This window comes from Heterodontus francisci, chromosome 1 (genome assembly GCF_036365525.1).
Source record: "Heterodontus francisci isolate sHetFra1 chromosome 1, sHetFra1.hap1, whole genome shotgun sequence".
NCBI lineage: Eukaryota > Metazoa > Chordata > Chondrichthyes > Heterodontiformes > Heterodontidae > Heterodontus > Heterodontus francisci.
Window position 1 is genome coordinate 103,675,131 of NC_090371.1, and position 18,461 is coordinate 103,693,591.

An 18,461-nucleotide genomic window follows, 5' to 3' on the forward strand; every position below is an offset into this window, starting at 1 on the left:
CGTTTTATTCAGCACCTTTAATGTGAAAAAATGCTGCATGCATTAACTTCACTGATAGGCAAGACAGAAACTCATGCTGAGACAGGAAGGGAGAAGTTAAGCTGGGCAAATACACTTAGTTGGACAGATGTATTTTGACTATAAATCCAACCTTTTTTTTCAAATCTATCTTTAAAGGGAATTCCAGAGTAGGACCCCATAGCTGCTGAAGGCCAATGGTGGGAGTGAAGCGAAAGAGAAATAAAAGACAAGGCAAGAGGAGATTGAAGAGATAGGGCCATTGATTACAAAGCCATTGATAGATTTTTTTTTAAAAGATTAAACTTAGGGCATAGGGGGCAGAGAGCCAAGATAGGTCCGCAAGGGCAGGAGGTATTCGGCAGAGTCTTGCACAAATTGGATAAGGGAAGCCAGCAGGCGAGGATTGGAGTGGTGAAACCTAGAGGTGGCAAAGGCAGATGTGGGGAATGGGGCAGAGATGGGAAATGTTGCAACGGTGACAGTAGGCAGTGTTACTGAGAGAGAGAATAAGGGATCTGAAACACATCTCAAAATTAAACAGGATGCCACATGGCTAGAAATGATTTGGTACAGCTTGTGACAGAGCCCAGGGAGAGGGAAGGAATTCATGGAAGGGAACTGAAGATTTGGTCTTCTGTTGAGTTGGAGGAAGTTGTGACTCACCTCTGGATATTGAACAAGCAGTGTGACCACAGAGACAGTTGAGAAATCAAAGAAGTTGGCGGATAGATAGAGCTGTAAATCATCAAAGCTGACACTATGCTTGTGCATTATATCACTGAGGAACAACATATAAATATGAAGGAGGTGGGGCTCAGATAGCTCTGCAGGTGACTCAAGCTTATGTGGGGGAGGGAGGGGAAGCTACAGATGGAAAATGTGATGCTACGTTTACATAAGTGGAAATGGAACTATGAGAGAAACCCAACAAAGTTAGATAACAAAGGCATTTCAAAATTCTGTAGGAGAAGGGATAAAGCAGCAGAGTCAGAATGTTGTTTGAGAGTTTGGTGCAATTAATTTGAAGTTGGATTACAGGGAGTCAGAGTTATGGGAGAGATGCATAGAGCTGTGGGATGAAGAAACAAACATTTGAGGAACCTAGGAGATAGGGAGGTATTTGATGAGGACAGCAAGACTCAGGTCTGGATTTTGTGTAGGAGGCGGGACTCCTGGCGCCGGGCCGCAAAAGCAGAGAACACCGGCTCTGCCTTTCCCTGCACCACCACTACCCCTCTCCCTCCACCCCCCCCCCCCTCCCCCAACAATTGGAGCAATCCTCCGCTCTTCATCCACCAAACTTTCACGAGCTGGGAACCTGTCCCTTTAAAGATGGGGAGTACGCCTCCATGAGCTGCCAGCCAATCAGAGGGCTTAGCAGTATCAGCAGCACCACCAGGAACAGTGGCCACTGCCGGTACTGCAGAGGCCTTAGACCCAGCCCAGCACTGAAATCTCGGACCAGAGGTAGGTGAGGCAGGGTCGCCAGCACCTGTCCAGAAGGCCCCGGCGAGGGGGACAAGGTGGTGGTTGCGCAGTCCAGGGGGAGGGAGGTCCTGGGGGGTGAAGTGGTTCCCAGCAGGGATCCTCCGTTAGCCCAGGAAGGTGGGACTGCACCACCCCCCACCCCCCCCCAGCAAGCCCACAGGAAGGGCACCTTGTTTACAAGGTGCCCTGCCCATGTGGCGAAGACCCCTCCCCAGAGAGAAGAGGCCCTTAATTGGCTGTTAATAGGCCACTTAAGGGCCTCAAATGGACTCCGGACGGGAAGGCCATTGTTGGCCCATCCTGCCCCCAGTAAGATCTCTTGGCGACAGGGAGGTGATGAGCCATCCGCGCAAACCCCGCCCCCCCCAAATCCAGGGGACCCATAAAATACAGCCCCAAATGTGGGATTTGTGAGGTGCCAAGGGAAATGTGCTCAAAGGAAATAAAAACTATCAAACCAGCATTACAGCTGGAAAGGAAAGTTTACTGGGTCAGTTTAGTGGGAAGAAAATAGAGGGAGCAGGAAGTGGGGTTCATCAGCAATGTTCCCTCTAAGCTGTGCAACCCAAAAGTTCCTGCAAAGACTGTGCACAATTCAGCTGCAAAAAAAGTTTAAGGGCCCATGCAGTTAAACAAATTGGCCACACACTAGAAATAAAATTTAGAGGGTACATTGCTCTTGAGAAAAGGGGGAACCTGCAAATGGCAAGGTTCAGTGCAAGGGCAGGAGCACAAACGACAGAGAAGGCAGATCCTCGGAAAGTCTTGATCCCAAGGAGGAAATCCATGAACTTCCTGCACTCTGTTTGAGAGGAGGGATAGAATTATGAGGGCAGCCCAACAAAGGGGGCAGGAGGAATAGTTTATGGATGTAGTTGGTTAGAAGGGAGAAAGAGCACCCCTGGATGTTAGACCTGCCCTTCAGCATGATCCTGGAATAGTAGGTGGGGCTTTCACTGATGTGAGCCATGTACAGTAGTGTTCCACTTGGCCAAACAAGGTGTGGCAGTGGATGACTAGGCTGACTGCACACTAGGGAGACTCAAGTTTGCATCTTTCAGATTCGAAGGAAATGAAAAGATATGTTGCAGCATGGAGGAAAGCATGGGTGGGAAATAATTCACCAGAACAAGGGCAAAGCTAGAGATCAGAGCAGCATGCAGTGTGCTTTCACACATGAGGAAATATGAATGGGTAATTCAATCCTTTCATATTGATCCCTCAAAACTATAAAGTGCAAATTCAACACATTAAATCTGATCAACAGTCATCTAACAGGTGCAAGTTTTACAAAAGTAGTCAAATTACAGTCAGAAAATACTCACTTCGTAACACATATATATTGAAAAGATCACCACGGAAAAATTGTATACAACCATTATTTGCTTCAAGTTCAATGGCTTCCTGTTCTCCATTAGTTTTGGTCCAAAAAACGTTACAAAGTAGATGTAAGCGCCAAGGATAATTGTTTGCGGGAGTGGAGAAGACATTAATGGCCAGTCTTCAACTCTGGGATCTGCAATATGAAAAAAAAAATTAATAGTTGAGCTCCTCTTAGTTTTGCTTCAATTTCATAACTTACACTGTTTCAAAAATGAATGACCAAGACTTTAGCTCTCCTAAAGACTCAGTGCATAAAAAATTAGGCACTGGGGCCTTGTGCACGAGGCACATAGCATGTGCACACCCGCGCCATATGCATACACACACATCTGAAGACAGTCCAATATCTAAAACTGAAAGGTACTTACCTGCATCTTTAAGCCATTCATCATATAGCAGCACCGCTCTGGATGTCAGATCTTTGAAGGACATTTCCAATAACGTACAAATTTCTACTCGGGAGTACTTTTAATCTGCAAACAAATTACAAGTTTAGTTCCTATAAATCTGTCCCATTTTGGGGGGGGGGGGGTGGGGTGGGGTGGGCGGTAATGTAATACCAATTTTATTTCAAAAGCACCACAAAGTATTTAGGATACCTTTTCTATTAATTAGATGTAGGCTAGCTTTATATGTTTAGATCTACAGTTTAAGAACAAACATTTTTAAATTCAGTAGCAATTGTAGAAAGCATGAGGGCAACACAACAGAGAAAAAGAAAATGATTTAATGTGAACAGCTCAGTGCAGCATGTTTTGGAAAATAGGTTCAAAATAAAGTTTAGGCCAGTCATGTGAAAGTCCCTTTAAAGCAGTTTAAGGATAAAACCAAAATGGCATAACCAAACAAGCTTTTTAAATAGAATTTTCTTCTGTACTACTAGCAAAAGGCAGTAGCAGCTTGGGTTTGATACACAGGGATACAGAATTCGAGGGCATTAACACATTTGATGAATTGCTTGACCACCAGTGAGTGCTATGTGAAGGTTTGGGTGTCCCATTATAGAAAGAGCATTAAAATTATAAAAAGCAGAGAGGACAGATTTATCAAGATGATCCCAGGGATGGTAAACAGTTTGAGAGTTGAATTCATGGTACTATTTTACTGAAGCAGGGAAGGCTAACAGCATATTTACTTGATCTTTTAAAATTATGCAGGGGAGTGGATATTGAAAAAATATTTCCTGTATTTGGGGATTTTGTTGAAGGGATCATTAATTTAGAATGGTCAAATCTGGAAAGACGTTAAGAGACACCTTTTATGAAGAGTTATTGGAGTGTGGAATTTAATTCTTATAATTGCCATGGTGTCTGGACACCAATTCAGTTTCTACTTGGTACCATTTTCATGACACTACTGTATCTTCTTCCTTCACAGTATCTTGCTCCAGTTGGGGACTTATTACGGAGTGAGAAAGCAAGATCAATTTAAAATAGGAGAACACAAGAACACAAAAAATAGGAGCAGAAGTAGTTCATATGGTCCATCAAGCCTGCTCTGCCTTTCAATACGATCATGACTGATCTTGGGCTTTAATTCCACTTTCCTGCCCACTCCCCATATCCTTTGATTCCCTGCAAGACCAAAAACCTATCTAACCCAGTCTTAAATGTATTCAATGATTGAGCATCCACAACTCTCTGGGGTAGAGAATTCCAACGATTCACAACCTGTTGAGTAAAGTAATTTCTCTTCATCTCAGTCCCGAATGATTGGCCCCTTATCCTGAGACTGTGCCCCCGTGTTCTAGATTCCTCGAATAGAGGAATCAATCTCTCAGCTTCTCCCCTATCAAGCCCTTTCAGAATCTTGTATGTCTCAATTAGATCACCTGTCATTCTTCTAAACTCCAGAGAATATAGGCGCAATTTACTCAGCCTCTCATCATGGGACAACCCCCTCAACCCTGGGACCAATTTAGTAAATTTTCACTGCACTGCCTCCAGTGCAAGTATATCCATTCTTAAATGTGGAGACCAAAACTGCACACACTATTCCAAGTGAGGTCTCACCGAAGCCCTGTACAATTTGAGTAAGACTTCTTTATTCCTGTACTCCAATCCCCTTGCAATAAAGGCCAACATGCCATTTGCCTTCCTAATAACCTGCTGCACATGCATGTTAACTTTGTGTGTTCCTTGTACGAGGACCCCCAAGTCTCTCCAAACATCAACACTTAACAGTTTCACACCTTTTTAAAAATATTCTGCTTTTCTAATTTTATGATCAAAGTGAACAACTTCACACTTCCCTACATTATACTCCATTTACCATCTTGTTGCCCACTCACTTAACCTGTCTATATCTCTTTGCAGCCTCTCTACATCCTGCCCACAGCTTACCTTTCCACCGAGCTTTGTATCATCAGCAAACTTAGATACATTACTCTCTGCCTTTTCATCCAAGCCACTAATATAGTGTGTAAATAAAGTAGGGGATGTCAACTTCCCCAATAACATAGAACATAGAACATAGAACATAGAACATACAGCACAGAACAGGCCCTTCGGCCCACAATGTTGTGCCGATCCTTTGTCCTCTGTCAAGGACAATTTAATCTATACCCCATCATTCTCCTTTATCCATATACCTATCCAAAAGCCTTTTGAAAGTCCCTAAAGTTTCTGACTCAACAACTTCCCCGGGCAAGGCATTCCATGCCTCGACCACTCTCTGGGTAAAGAACCTTCCCCTGACATCCCCCTTATATCTCCCACCCTTCACCTTAAATTTATGACCCCTTGTAACGCTTTGCTCCACCCGGGGAAAAAGTTTCTGACTGTCTACCCTATCTATTCCCCTGATCATCTTATAAACCTCTATCATGTCACCCCTCATCCTTCTCCTTTCTAATGAGAAGAGGCCTAGAATGTTCAGCCTTTCCTCGTAAGACTTATTCTCCATTCCAGGCAACATCCTGGTAAATCTCCTCTGCACCCTCTCCAAGGCTTCCACATCCTTCCTAAAATGAGGCGACCAGAACTGCACACAGTACTCCAAATGAGGCCTTACCAAGGTCCTGTACAGCTGCATCATCACCTCACGGCTCTTAAATTCAATCCCTCTGCTAATGAACGCTAACACCCCATATGCCTTCTTCACAGCCCTATCCACTTGAGTTGCAACTTTCAATGATCTATGCACATAGACCCCAAGGTCTCTCTGCTCCTCCACATGCCCAAGAACCCTACCGTTAACCCAGTATTTTGCATTCATGTTTGTCCTTCCAAAATGGACGACCTCACACTTTTCAGGGTTAAACTCCATCTGCCACTTTTCAGCCCAGCACTGCAACCTATCCAAGTCCCCCTGCAGACGACAATAGCCCTCCTCGGTATCCACAACTCCACCAACCTTTGTATCATCTGCAAATTTACTGACCCACCCTTCGACTTCCTCATCCAAGTCGTTAATAAAAATCACAAACAGGAGAGGACCCAGAACTGATCCCTGCGGCACGCCACTGGTAACTGGGCTCCAGGCTGAGTATTTACCATCTAAGACCACTCTCTGCCTTCTATCAGTTAGCCAATTCTTAATCCAACTGGCCACATTCCCCACTATCCCATGCCTCCTGACTTTCTCCATAAGTCTACCATGGGGGACCTTATCAAATGCCTTACTAAAATCCATGTACACCACATCCACTGGTTTACCCTCATCCACTTGCTTGGTCACCTGCTCAAAGAATTCAATCAGGCTTGTGAGGCAAGACCTACCCCTCACAAAACCGTGCTGACTGTCCCGAATCAAGCAGTGTCTTTCCAGATGCTCAGAAATCCTATCCCTCAGCACCTTTTCCATCAACTTGCCTACCACCGAAGTAAGACTAACTGGCCTGTAATTCCCAGGGTTGTTCCTATTCCCTTTCTTGAACAGGGGCACAACATTTGCCACCCTCCAATCACCTGGTACCACCCCCGTCAGCAGAGAAGATGAAAAGATCATTGCCAGCGGCTCTGCAATTTCATCCCTTGCTTCCCATAACATCCTTGGATATACCCCGTCAGGCCCGGGAGACTTGTCTATCTTCAAGTTATTCAAAAACCCCAACACATCTTCCCTCCTAACGAGCACTTCCTCGAGCTTACCAGTCTGTTTCACACCGTCCTCTTCAGTAATACACCCCTTCTCATTCGTAAATACCGAAGAGAAGTACTCATTCAAAACCTCACTTATCTCTTCCGGCTCAACACACAGTCTCCCGCTATTGTCCTTGACCGGACCTATGGTCCCCCTGGTCATCCTCATATTTCTGACATACGCGTAAAAGGCTTTCTTTTATCCTACCCGCCAAGCATTTTTCATGCCCTCTCTTAGCTCTCCTAATCCCTTTCTTCAGATCCTTCCTGGCCATCTTGTATCCCTCCAGAGCTATGCCTGTGCCCTTTTTCCTCAACTTTATATACGCATCCTTCTTCTTCCTAACAAGACTCTCAACCTCTCTTGTCAACCACGGTTCCCTCACATGACCATCCCTTCCCTGTCTGACAGGGACATGCTTATCAATGGCCCCTACTATCTGCTCCTTGAAAAAGTTCCACATTTCGACCGTGCCCTTCCCTGCCAGCATATGCTCCCAACTTATGCTCCTCAGTTCCTGCCTGACAGCATCATATCTACCCTTCCCCCAATTGTAAACCTTGCCCTGTTGCACATACCTATCCCTCTCCATTACCACAGTGAATGCTACAGAATTGTGATCACTATCTCCAAAGTGCTCGCCCACCAACAGCTCTATCACTTGCCCTGGTTCATTACCTAGTACCAAATCCAATATTGCCTCCCCTCTGGTCGGGCAGTCTACATACTGAGTCAGAAAAGCTTCCTGGACATACTGCACAAACACTACCCCATCCAAACTATTCGATCTAAAGAGTTGCCAATCAATATTTGGGAAGTTGAAATCCCCCATAATTACTACCCTGTGACTTCTGCTCCTTTCCAAAATCTGTTTCCCAATCTGCTCTTCCACCTCCCTGCTGCTATTGGGGGGCCTATAGAAAACTCCCATCAAGGTGACTGCTCCTTTCCTGTTCCTGACCTCAACCCACAGTGCCTCAGTCGGCAGATCCTCCTCGAAAATTCTTTCAGCAGTTGTTACACTATTTCTAACTAACAATGCCACCCCCCCACCTCTTTTACCACCATTCCTAATCTTATGAAAACATCTATAACCAGGTACCTCCAAAAACCATTCCTCCCCCTCACCTATCCACGTTTCAGTGATGGCCACAACATCGTAGTCCCAAGTGCCCATCCACGCCTTCAATTCACTCACCTTATTCCTGATGCTTCTTGCGTTGAAGTATACGCACTTTAACCCTTCTCCGTGCCCATCACGTGGCGCCGGCAACAAACCAGAGATAACAACTCTGTCCGTCCGAGCTTTCAGCTTCCAGCCTAACTCCCTAAACTCACTTCTAACATCTGTGCCACCCTTCCTTCCTACGTCGTTGGTGCCAATGTGCACCACGACCTCTGGCTGCTCCCCCTCCCCTTTAAGGATCCTGAAGACGCGATCACAAACATCACGGACCCTGGCACCAGGGAGGCAACAAACCATCCGTGCGTCTCGCCTGCGCCCACAGAACCGCCTGTCCGTACTCCTGGGATAGTCTTAGTGCAAAAGGTTTAAAGAGGGTGGAATTCTTAAAACGCATGCAGGAGAGCTTTTTGAGCCAGCACATAGAAAGTCCTAAAAGAAAAGGGGCAGCACTGGACCTAATCTTAGGGAATAAAGCTGGACAAGTGGTAAAAGTGTCAGTGGGGGTGCATTTCGGGAATAGTGACCATAACTCTAAGATTTAAGGTGGTTATGGAAAAGGACAAAGATGGACCGCAAATAAAAGCACTGAATTGGGGGAAGGCCGATTTCAATATGATAAAACAGGATCTGGCCAAAGTGGACTCCCCCTGCCAAATTAGTTTAAACTTCTCCCAAAAGCACTAGCAAACCCGCCAGCAAGGATTCAGATGTAGACTGTCCTGCTTGTACAGGTCCCACCTTCCCCAGAAACAGTCCCAGTGGTCCAGGAATCTAAAACCCTCCCTCCTGCACCAACTCTTAAGCCACGCATTTATCTGTGCTATTCTCCTATTTCTATACTCGCTAGCACGTGGCACTGGGAGTAATCCAGAGATTACAACCCGAGAGGTCCTGCTTTTTAGTCTACTGCCTAACTCCCTGAATTCTTGATGCAAGAGCTCATCCCTCTTTCTACCTATGTCATTGGTACATGTACCATGACCTTTGCCTTATCACCCTCCCCCTTCAGGATGACCTGCAGCCGTTCAGTGACATCCCAGACCCTGGCACCAAGGAGGCAACACACCATCCTGGAGTCACGTTGATGGCCACAGTAGCACCTATCTATTCCCCTGACTATCGAATCCCCTATTACAATTACTCTTCCTCTCTTTCCCCCTTCCTGTGCAGACAGGCTGCTTGCGTTGCCAAAAGCTTGGCTCTGTCCGCACTCCCTGGAGGAACCAGCCTCATCAGCCTCCAAAATGGAATACCGATTTGCAAGCGGGACCCCAGGGGACTCCGGAACTACCTGCCTGAATCTTTTGGACTGCATGGTGGTCACCCATTCCCTTTCTTCCTCATGTCCCTTCAGCTGCAGTGTGACCACCTCTCTATACGTGCTATCCACAATGCTCTGTTTCCAGCCGCCGTTCCAGCTCTGAAACCCAAGCTTCCAGGAGCTGCAGCTGGACACACTTCCTGCACACATGCTGGTCCCAGGGACTGGAAATGTTCCCGGATTCCCACATGCAGCAAGAGGAGCAGACCACGGCTTCAAGCTCTCCTGCCATGACTAAACCCTTTAAACTTAAAACTTTAGAAGATTATAATTTTTTTTAAAAACAACGAAGTCTTGCTCAAACAATGACTTACAATTCAATCCACTTTGAAAAGTACCCACCAGGACTTACTCACCAGTTAGCTGTGCTCCTTGGAAACTCTCGGCTCCCCTCACTCTGAGGACAGGTAGGAAATGAAAGGAGCTCTTCGCTCCCTCCTCACCAAACTTCCTCAGTCACCAAACTTCCACTTTAACACACTAATGCAACCCAAGTCAGCACTCTAGTGCAAACAAGGTCAGCACTGTAAGATGGCCCACTTTTATACTGACTGATTCCAGCCCCTGAAAACTGGTTTAAGCCAATTCTCTAATTAATAAGGTGAAGCTGCAAGCAGAGCCTGAGTGAACTGTTTAAAGCTGGTCTAAAACTCACCTTCTCCAACCCAAACAGCAACTGTTAAGTTAATCTGCTAAATAAAAGACAGACTAATCTTAAGATAAAATTAACCCTTAATTATCCTCAGTCACCAAACTTCCACTTTAACACTCTAATGCAACCCAAGTCAGCACTCCAGTACTTGTAGAAAAGTCTACATCAGACCAGTGGGAGTCATTCAAAGAGGAAATAGTTCAGAGCCAACATGTTCCCGTGAAGGTGAAGGGTAGGACCAACAAGTCCAGGGAACCCTGGATGTCAAAGGATATAGAGGATTGGATAAGGAAAAAAAAAGGAGGCTTATGGCAGATTCAGAGTGCTAAAAGCAGCGGGGACACTAGAGGAACATAGAAAGTGTAGAGGGTGCTTAAAAAAGTAATTACAGGAGCCAAGAGGGGACATGAAAAAACACTGGCAGGCAAGATAAAGGAAAATCCCAATGCGTTTTATAAGTATATTAAGGGCAAGAGGATAACCAGGGAAAGAGTGGGGCCCAAAGTGGCAATCTGTGTCTGGAGCCGGAGGACATAAGTGAGGTTTTAAATGATTACTTTTCATCTGTGTTCACTATGGAGAAGGACGATGTAGGTGTAGAGATCAGGGAGGGGGATTGTGATATACTTGAATGTATTATCATTGAAAGTGAGGAAGTGTTAGCTGTTTTAGCGGGCTTAAAAGTGGATAAATCCCCAGGCCCAGATGAGATGTATTCCAGGCCGTTATGTGAGGCAAGGGAAGAGATTGCAGGGGCTCTGACACAAATTTTCAAATCCTCTGTGGCCACAGGAGAGGTACCAGAGGACTGGAGGACAGCGAATGTGGTCCCATTATTCAAGAAGGGTAGCCAGGGATAAACCAAGTAATTACAGGCCAGTGAGTCTAACATCAGTGGTAGGGAAACTATTAGAAACATTTCTGAGGGACAGGATTAATCTCCACTTGGAGAGGCAGGGACTAATCAGAGATAGTCAGTATGGCTTGGCCAGAGGGAGATTGTGCCTAACAAACTTGAGTGAATTTTTTGAGGCGGTGACTAGTTGCGTAGATGAGGGTAAAGCAGTTGATGTAGTCTACATGGACTTCAGTAAGGCTTTTGATAAGGTCCCACATGGGAGATTAGTTAAGAAGGTAAGAGCCCATGGGATCCAGGGCAATTTGGCAAAGTGGATCCAAAATTGGCTTAGTGGCAGGAGACATAGGGTAATGGTCGAGGGCTGTTGTTGCGAGTGGAAGCCTGTGACCAGTGATGTACCACAGGGATCGGTGCTGGGACCCTTGCTGTTTGTAGTGTAAATTAATGATTTAGACGGGACTATAGGAGGTATGATCAGTAAGTTCGCAGATGACACAAAAATTGGTGGTATCGTAAATCGTGAGGAGGAAAACCTTAGATTACAGGACGATATAGATGAGCTGGTAAGATGGGCAGAGCAGTGGCAAATAGATTTTAATCCTGAGAAGTGTGAGGTGATGAATTTTGGGAGGACTAACAAGGTAAGGAAATATACATGGATGGTAGGACCCTAGGAAGTACAGAGGGTCAGAGGGACCTTGGTGTACTTGTCCATAGGTCACTGAAGGCAGCAGCACAGGTAGATAAAGGTGGTTAGGAAGGCTTTATTATCTTGCCTTTATTAGCCGAGGCATAGGATATAAGAGCAGGGAGATTATGATGGAGCTGTATAAAACGCTAGTTAGGCCGCAGCTGGAGAGTACGGTGTACAGTTCTGGGCACCACACTGTCGGAAGGATGTGATTTCACTGGAGAGGATGCAGAGGAGATTCACCAGGATGTTGCCTGGGCTGGAGCATTTCAGCTATGAAGAGAGACTAGAAAGGCTAGGGTTGTTTTCTTCAGAGCAGAGAAGGCTGAGGAGGGACCTGATTGAGGTATACAAAATTATGAGGGGCAGTGATAGGTTAGATGTGAAGAAACTTTTTATCTTAGTCGAGGGGTCAATAACCAGGGGGCATAGATTTAAGGTAAGGGACAGGAGATTAAGAAGAGATTTGAGGAAAAATTTTTTCACCCAGAGGATGGTTGGAATCTGGAACACACTACATGAAGGGGTGGTAGAGGCAGGAACCCTCACAACATTTAAGAAGTATTTAGATGAGCACTTGAAATGCCATAGCATACAAGGCTACGGGCCAAGTGCTGGAAAATGGGATTAGAATAGATAAGTGCTTGATGGCTGGCACAGACACGATGGGCTGAAGGGCCTCTTTCTGTGCTGTATAACTCTATGACTATGACTCTAAATAGCTGAAGCCCCAGCACTGATCCTTTTGGCGCCCCACTATTCACTGCCTGCCAATTTGAAAATGCCCCATTTATGCCTACTCGCTGCTTCCTGTCTGTTAACCAATCCTCCATCCATGCTAATATATTACCCCCAACACCATGAGCCCTTATCTTGCCTCTTAATCTTGTATGTGGCACCTTATCGAATGCCATTTGGAAATCAAGGTATACTGCATTTACTGGTTTCCCTTTATCTACCCTACTAATTACATCCTCAAAAAACTCTAATAAATTTGTCAAACAGGATCTCTCTTTAGTAAAACCATGCTGACTTGATCTAATCATACTATGCTTTTCCAAGTGCAATGTTAAGACTTCTTTAATAATAGTTTCCAGTTTCTTCCCAACAACTGATGTTAGGATAACTGGCCTGTAGTTCCCTGTTTTCTCTCTCCCTCCTTTCTTGAAAAGCAGCGTAACATTTGACAACTTCCAATCTGACAAGACCATTCCTGAATCTAAGGAATTCTGGAAAATCATAGCTAGTGCATCCATTATCTCTGCAGCTATCTCTTTTAGAATCCTAAGGTGTAGGCCATCTGGTCCCAGGGACTTGTCAGAGTTTCGTCCCTCAAGTTTCTCCAATACTTTTTCTCGACTGATATCAATATCTTTATTTTCCTCACTCTTTCTAGCCCCTAGGTTACTTCTGGTATGGAACTTGTGTCTTCTAGTGTGAAGACAGACACAAAATATTTATCAATGCCTCTGCCATTTCCTCATTCCCCATGATAATTTATCCTCACTCTACCTCTAAGGGACCAACGTCTACTTTAGCTAATCTCTTCCTTTTTATGTACTTATAAAAGCTCTTACAATCTGTTTTTATATTGCTGGCTAGTTTACTCTCATATTCTATTTTTTCCCTTATCAACTTTTTGGTGGCCCTTTGCTGGTTTTTAAAAACACCCCCAATCCTCAGACTTGCTACTATTTTTTGCAACATTGTAAGCCTCTTCTTTTAGTTTAATACTCTCCTTAATTTCCTGAGTGAGCCACGGATGGGTCTTTTTGGATGAGTTTTTATTTTTGAATGGAATGTACTTTTGTTGAACCCTTTGAATTTCTTTAAATGTTTCTCACTGTTCATGTACCACCATACCTTCCAGTCTATTTACACAATTAATCTTAGCCAGCTCTCCCTGCATACCTTCATAATTGGCTTTAAGCTTAAGATTCTTGTTTGTAATTAAAATGTGTCACTTTCAAACTTAACATGAAATTCAATGGTATCATGATCACTATTTCCCAATGGATCTTTTACTATGACATTGCTTATTAACTCTGCTTCATTACACAATACGAGATCTAAAATAGCTTTATCCCTAGTCGGTTCTACAACGTATTACTCCAAGAAACTGTCATGAAAACATTCTACAAATTCATCTTCTAGACCACTGTTGCAAATTTGATTGTCCTAGTCTGTATGCAAATTAAAGTCCCCCACAATTAATACATTACCTTTTTTACATGCTCCAATAATTTGAGAGGAGAGCATGGTTATTAATGCAAAGGGGGTTAAAGTATATAGAACGTTTTGTCACAGGGCCCAGACCATGGCATCTTTTGAAAGGAAGAGGTGGTGAGTTTTTAGAGCATACAAGATACAGGACAATGGGGGAAAGACAGCAGGGCAGTGGGAATAGTTTTGGATTGTTTTAGAAATAAAGAGACAACAAGTCCAATGGCCCCCTCCTCTTCTGTAAACTACTGTAGTTCCAATTAAGTGAATTCCTCAATCTTTGTAAAAATAAACACAAAACATGGCAGACATACTAATCAGTTTACACAAGTATGTTGAAAAACCTGTTCTAAGTCTTGAGGCAGCCTACATTAAAATACTTCACATTCCACAGATCCACTATTTTCACACTGGTATGCGGGTTTTGTGTGAAGAGCATTTAAACACTGATGCGATCATGACCATCTGATTGAAGAATAAACATGAAGACAATTCACCCCACATCCATCCTGGGAGAAAATTTATGCCAGAGGCCATTCTTAAAAATAAGCTTCTTCCACAATACACCACTCATTCCCAGTTTATGTACCAGTCAGGCTGCCTGAAACCAATGCAGACAATTTGTTGTGGCTGACTTCCACGGGCCATCCTTGCCAGACTTCAATGTAGGGCATCACGGGATAAACAGAAGCAGTAAACCAATAGTGATGTGCTAATTTATTTGCTTACATAAAAGGCCTACTCCTGCATCCTCAGTTTTCTGACCCTCTGCCAAGAATGTTTCACTCTACTTTAACCTGTTGCTGCTGGTTCCCATTCTGCTCCTGTTGAATTCCCTTGTTTTGCTGCTTTCTGCAGGTTTCCAATTACCACATTATGTATTATTCACCAAAATATCATTCTGATGAATCTGCACTGCACCCCCTTCAAGGCCAATATATCCTTCCTGAGGTGTGGTGCCCACCACAGAATGAAGTACTTCAAGTGGGGTCTGACCAAGACTCAATACAGCTGAAACATCACTTCCTCTGCTTTGTATTCCAACATTTTCCCCACCTTCCCACGCCACCCCCGAGATAAAGGCCAACATTCCAGGAGCCATTTTGCATTCTTGCCCTAGCTTCAAGATTTGTGCACTTGGACACCCACATACTTTGCTCCTCTCCACAGTTCCTAGTGATTTCAAACTTTCCAACATTGAACTTCATTTGCCATAATTATACTCTTACTTAATCTATGTCACTTAGTAACTTCCTGCTCCCATCCACACAACTTACTATAGCTAATTTAGTGTCATCTGCAAACTTGGATTGTGCAGCTCTATTCCTTCAACCACATCATTTGTAAGTATGGTGAAAAGCTGAGGCCCCAGCTGAGGGGAACAGCACTAATCACATTCCAATCAAAATGAACTCATCATCCCTACTCTTGTCTTTTACCTAAATTCTATGCATTCTGAATTTTGCTAATAATCTCAAGTAGAACCTTACCAAAAGTCATAGAGTTATCCAGCACAGAAAAAGCCCCTTCGGGGCCACTGTGTCCTCGTCAGCCATCATGCCCATCTCTTCTAATCCCATTTTCCAGCACCTGGCCCGTAGCCTTGTATGCTATGGCGTTTCAAGTGCTCATCTAAATACTTCTTAAATGTTGAGGGTTCCTGCCTCTACCACCCCTTCAGAAAATGTGCTCCAGATTCCAACCACCCTCTGGGTGAAAAGGTTTTTCCTCAAATCCCCTCTAAAACTTCTGCCCCTTACCTTAAATCTATGCCCCCTGGTTATTGACACCTCTGCTAGGGAAAACGTTTCTTCCCATCTACCCTATCTATGCCCTCAATTTTGTATACAATCATCAAGTCCCCCCTCAGCCTTCTCTGCTCTAAGGAAAACAACCCTAGCCTATCCAGTCTCTCCTCATACCTAAAATGCTCCAGCCCAGGCAACATCCTGGTGAATCTCCTCTGCATCCTCTCCAGTGAAATCACATCCTTCCTATAGTGTGGCAACCAGAACTGTACACAGTACTCCAGCTGTGGCCTAACTAGCGTTTTATACAGCTCCATCAAAGCCTCCCTGCTCTTATATACTATGCCTCCGCTAATAAAGGCAAGTATCCCATATGCCTTCCTAACCACCTTTATCTACTTGTGCTGCTGCCTTCAATGATCTATGGACAAGTACACCAAGGTCCCTTTGTACTTCCTAGGGTCCTACCATTCATTGTAAATTCCCTTACCTTGTTCGTCCTCCCAAAATGCATCACTTCACACTTCTCTAAATTAAATTCCATTTGCCACTGCTCTGCCCATCTTGCCAGCCCATCTATATTGTCCTGTAATCTAAGGCTTTCCTCCTCACTATTTACGACACTGATTTTTGTGTCATCTGCGAACTTACTGATTATACCTCCTATATTCACGTCTAAATCATTAAATGTACACTACAAACAGCAAGGGTCCCAGCACCAATCCCTGTGCTACACCACTGGTCACAGGATTCCAATCGCAAAAACAACCCTCGACCATCACCCTCTGCCTCCTGCCACTAAGCCAATTTTGCCAAATTGCCCTGGATCCCATGGGCTCTTACCTTCTTGACCAATCTCCCATGCGGGACGTCATCAAAAGCCTTACTGAAGTCCACATAGACTATATCAATTGCTTTACCCTCATCTACACACCTAATTATCTCCTCGAAAAATTCAATCAAATTTGTTAGACATGATCTCCCCTGACAAAGCCATGCTGACTATCCTTGATTAATCCCTGCCTCTCCAAGTGGAGATTAATCCTGTCTCTCAGAAATTTTTCCAATAGTTTCCCTACCACTGATGTTAGACTCACTGGCCTGTAATTACTTGGTTTATCCCCACTGCCCTTCTTGAATAATGGTACCAGATTCGCTGTCCTCCAGTCCTCTGGTGCCACTACTGTGGCCAGACAAGATTTGAAAATTTTGTCAGAGCCCCTGTTATATCTTCCCTTGCCTCACATAGCAGCCTGGGATACCTCATCTGGGCCTAGGGATTTATCCACTTTTAAGCCCGCTAAAACCGCTAATACATCCTCCCTTTCAATGCTAATTTGTTCATGTATATCACAATCCCCCCTCCCTGATCTCTACACCTACATCGTCCTTCTCCATAGCGAACACAGATGAAAAGTAATCATTTAAAACCTCACCTATGTCCTCACGGCTTCTTACAACACAGATTGCCACTTTGGTCCTTCATGGAATTTGTTACGACAGGTGAGAAAGGTGTCCAGGGGTCTGTTACTATCTTCACCTCGTCTTATTGCAACAGGGGTTTTATTTTTAAACATAGTGTTTTGAGCTCGCCCTTCTGTGAATCCTTGTTCACGAGCTTTCCAATTATAAGGAAAAGAAACCAACACACGAGGTTTTCTGAGCTTTAAAGATGATAAAACTTTAAAATTTAGACTTAAACTCTAATACGGTTCACGCCGTAGAGTCCATTATCAAAGATTTTATAGCAGAGCACCTGGAGAACAGTGGTAGAATCGGGCAGAGTCAGCATGGATATACGAAAGGGAAATCATGCTTGTCAAATCTACTAGAATTCTTCGAGGATGTAACTAGTAGAGTTGAATGAGGGGGAGCCAGTGGATGTGGTTTTATTTGGACTTTTCAGAAGGCTTTTGACAAAGTCCCACATAAGAGATTAGCGTGTAAAATTAAAGCGCATGGGATTGGGGGTAGTGTATTGTGATGGATAGAAAATTAGTTGTTGGCAGACAGGAAACAAAGAGTAGGGATAAAATGGTTTGTTTTCCGGATGGCAGGCAGTGACTAGTGGGTACCGCAGGTACAACTAGGATGGTGTGTTGTGAGGAGGATGCAGAGAGGCCTCAGGGTGATTTGGACAAGTTGAGTGAGTGGGCTAATGCATGGCAGATGCAGTATAATGTGGATGAATTTGAGGTTATCCACTTTGGTAGCAAAAACAGGAAGGCAGATTATCTGAATGGCTATAAACAGAGAGGGGAATATGCAACGAGACCTGGGTGTTCTCGTACACCAGTCGCTGAAAGTAAGTATGCAGGTCCAACAGGCAGTAAATAAGGCAAATGGTATGTTGGCTCTTCATAGCGAGAGGATTCGAGTACATGAGCAGGGATGTCTTGCTGCAATTATACAGGGCCTTGGTGAGGCCCACACTTGGAATATTGTGTGCAATTTTGGTCTCCTTATCTGAGGAAGGATGTTCTTGCCATGGAGGGAGTGCAGTGAAGGTTCACCAGACTGATCTCCTGGGATGGCAGGACTGACGTATGACGAGAGATTGAGTCAGCTAGGATTATATTCGCTGGAGTTCGGAAGAGTGAGGGGAGATCTCATAGAAACCTATAAATTCTAACAGGACTTGACAGGGTAGATGCAGTGAAGGATGTACCCAATGGTGGGGGAGTCCAGAACCAGGGGTCATAGTCGAAGGATACGAGGTACACCTTTCAGAACTGAGACAAGGAGAAATTTCTTCACTCAGAGAGTAGTGAGCCTGTGGAATTCACTACCACAGAAAGCAGTTGAA

The 18,461-nt window shown here is 44.4% G+C and overlaps 1 protein-coding gene across 1 annotated transcript in view; it reads right to left on the reverse strand.

The window, feature by feature from the left end:
* The window catches only part of elovl7a (ELOVL fatty acid elongase 7a), a 68,173-nt gene that overhangs the window by 31,544 nt on the left and 18,168 nt on the right, over positions 1-18,461 (reverse strand). The window contains exons 2-3 of the mRNA XM_068033876.1: positions 3,261-3,365; positions 2,835-3,025 (exon numbers count right to left, since the gene is read on the reverse strand). Coding sequence (XP_067889977.1) covers positions 2,835-3,025; positions 3,261-3,324 — 255 coding nt within the window. The 5' untranslated portion in view covers positions 3,325-3,365. The remainder of the gene's footprint in view (positions 1-2,834; positions 3,026-3,260; positions 3,366-18,461) is intronic.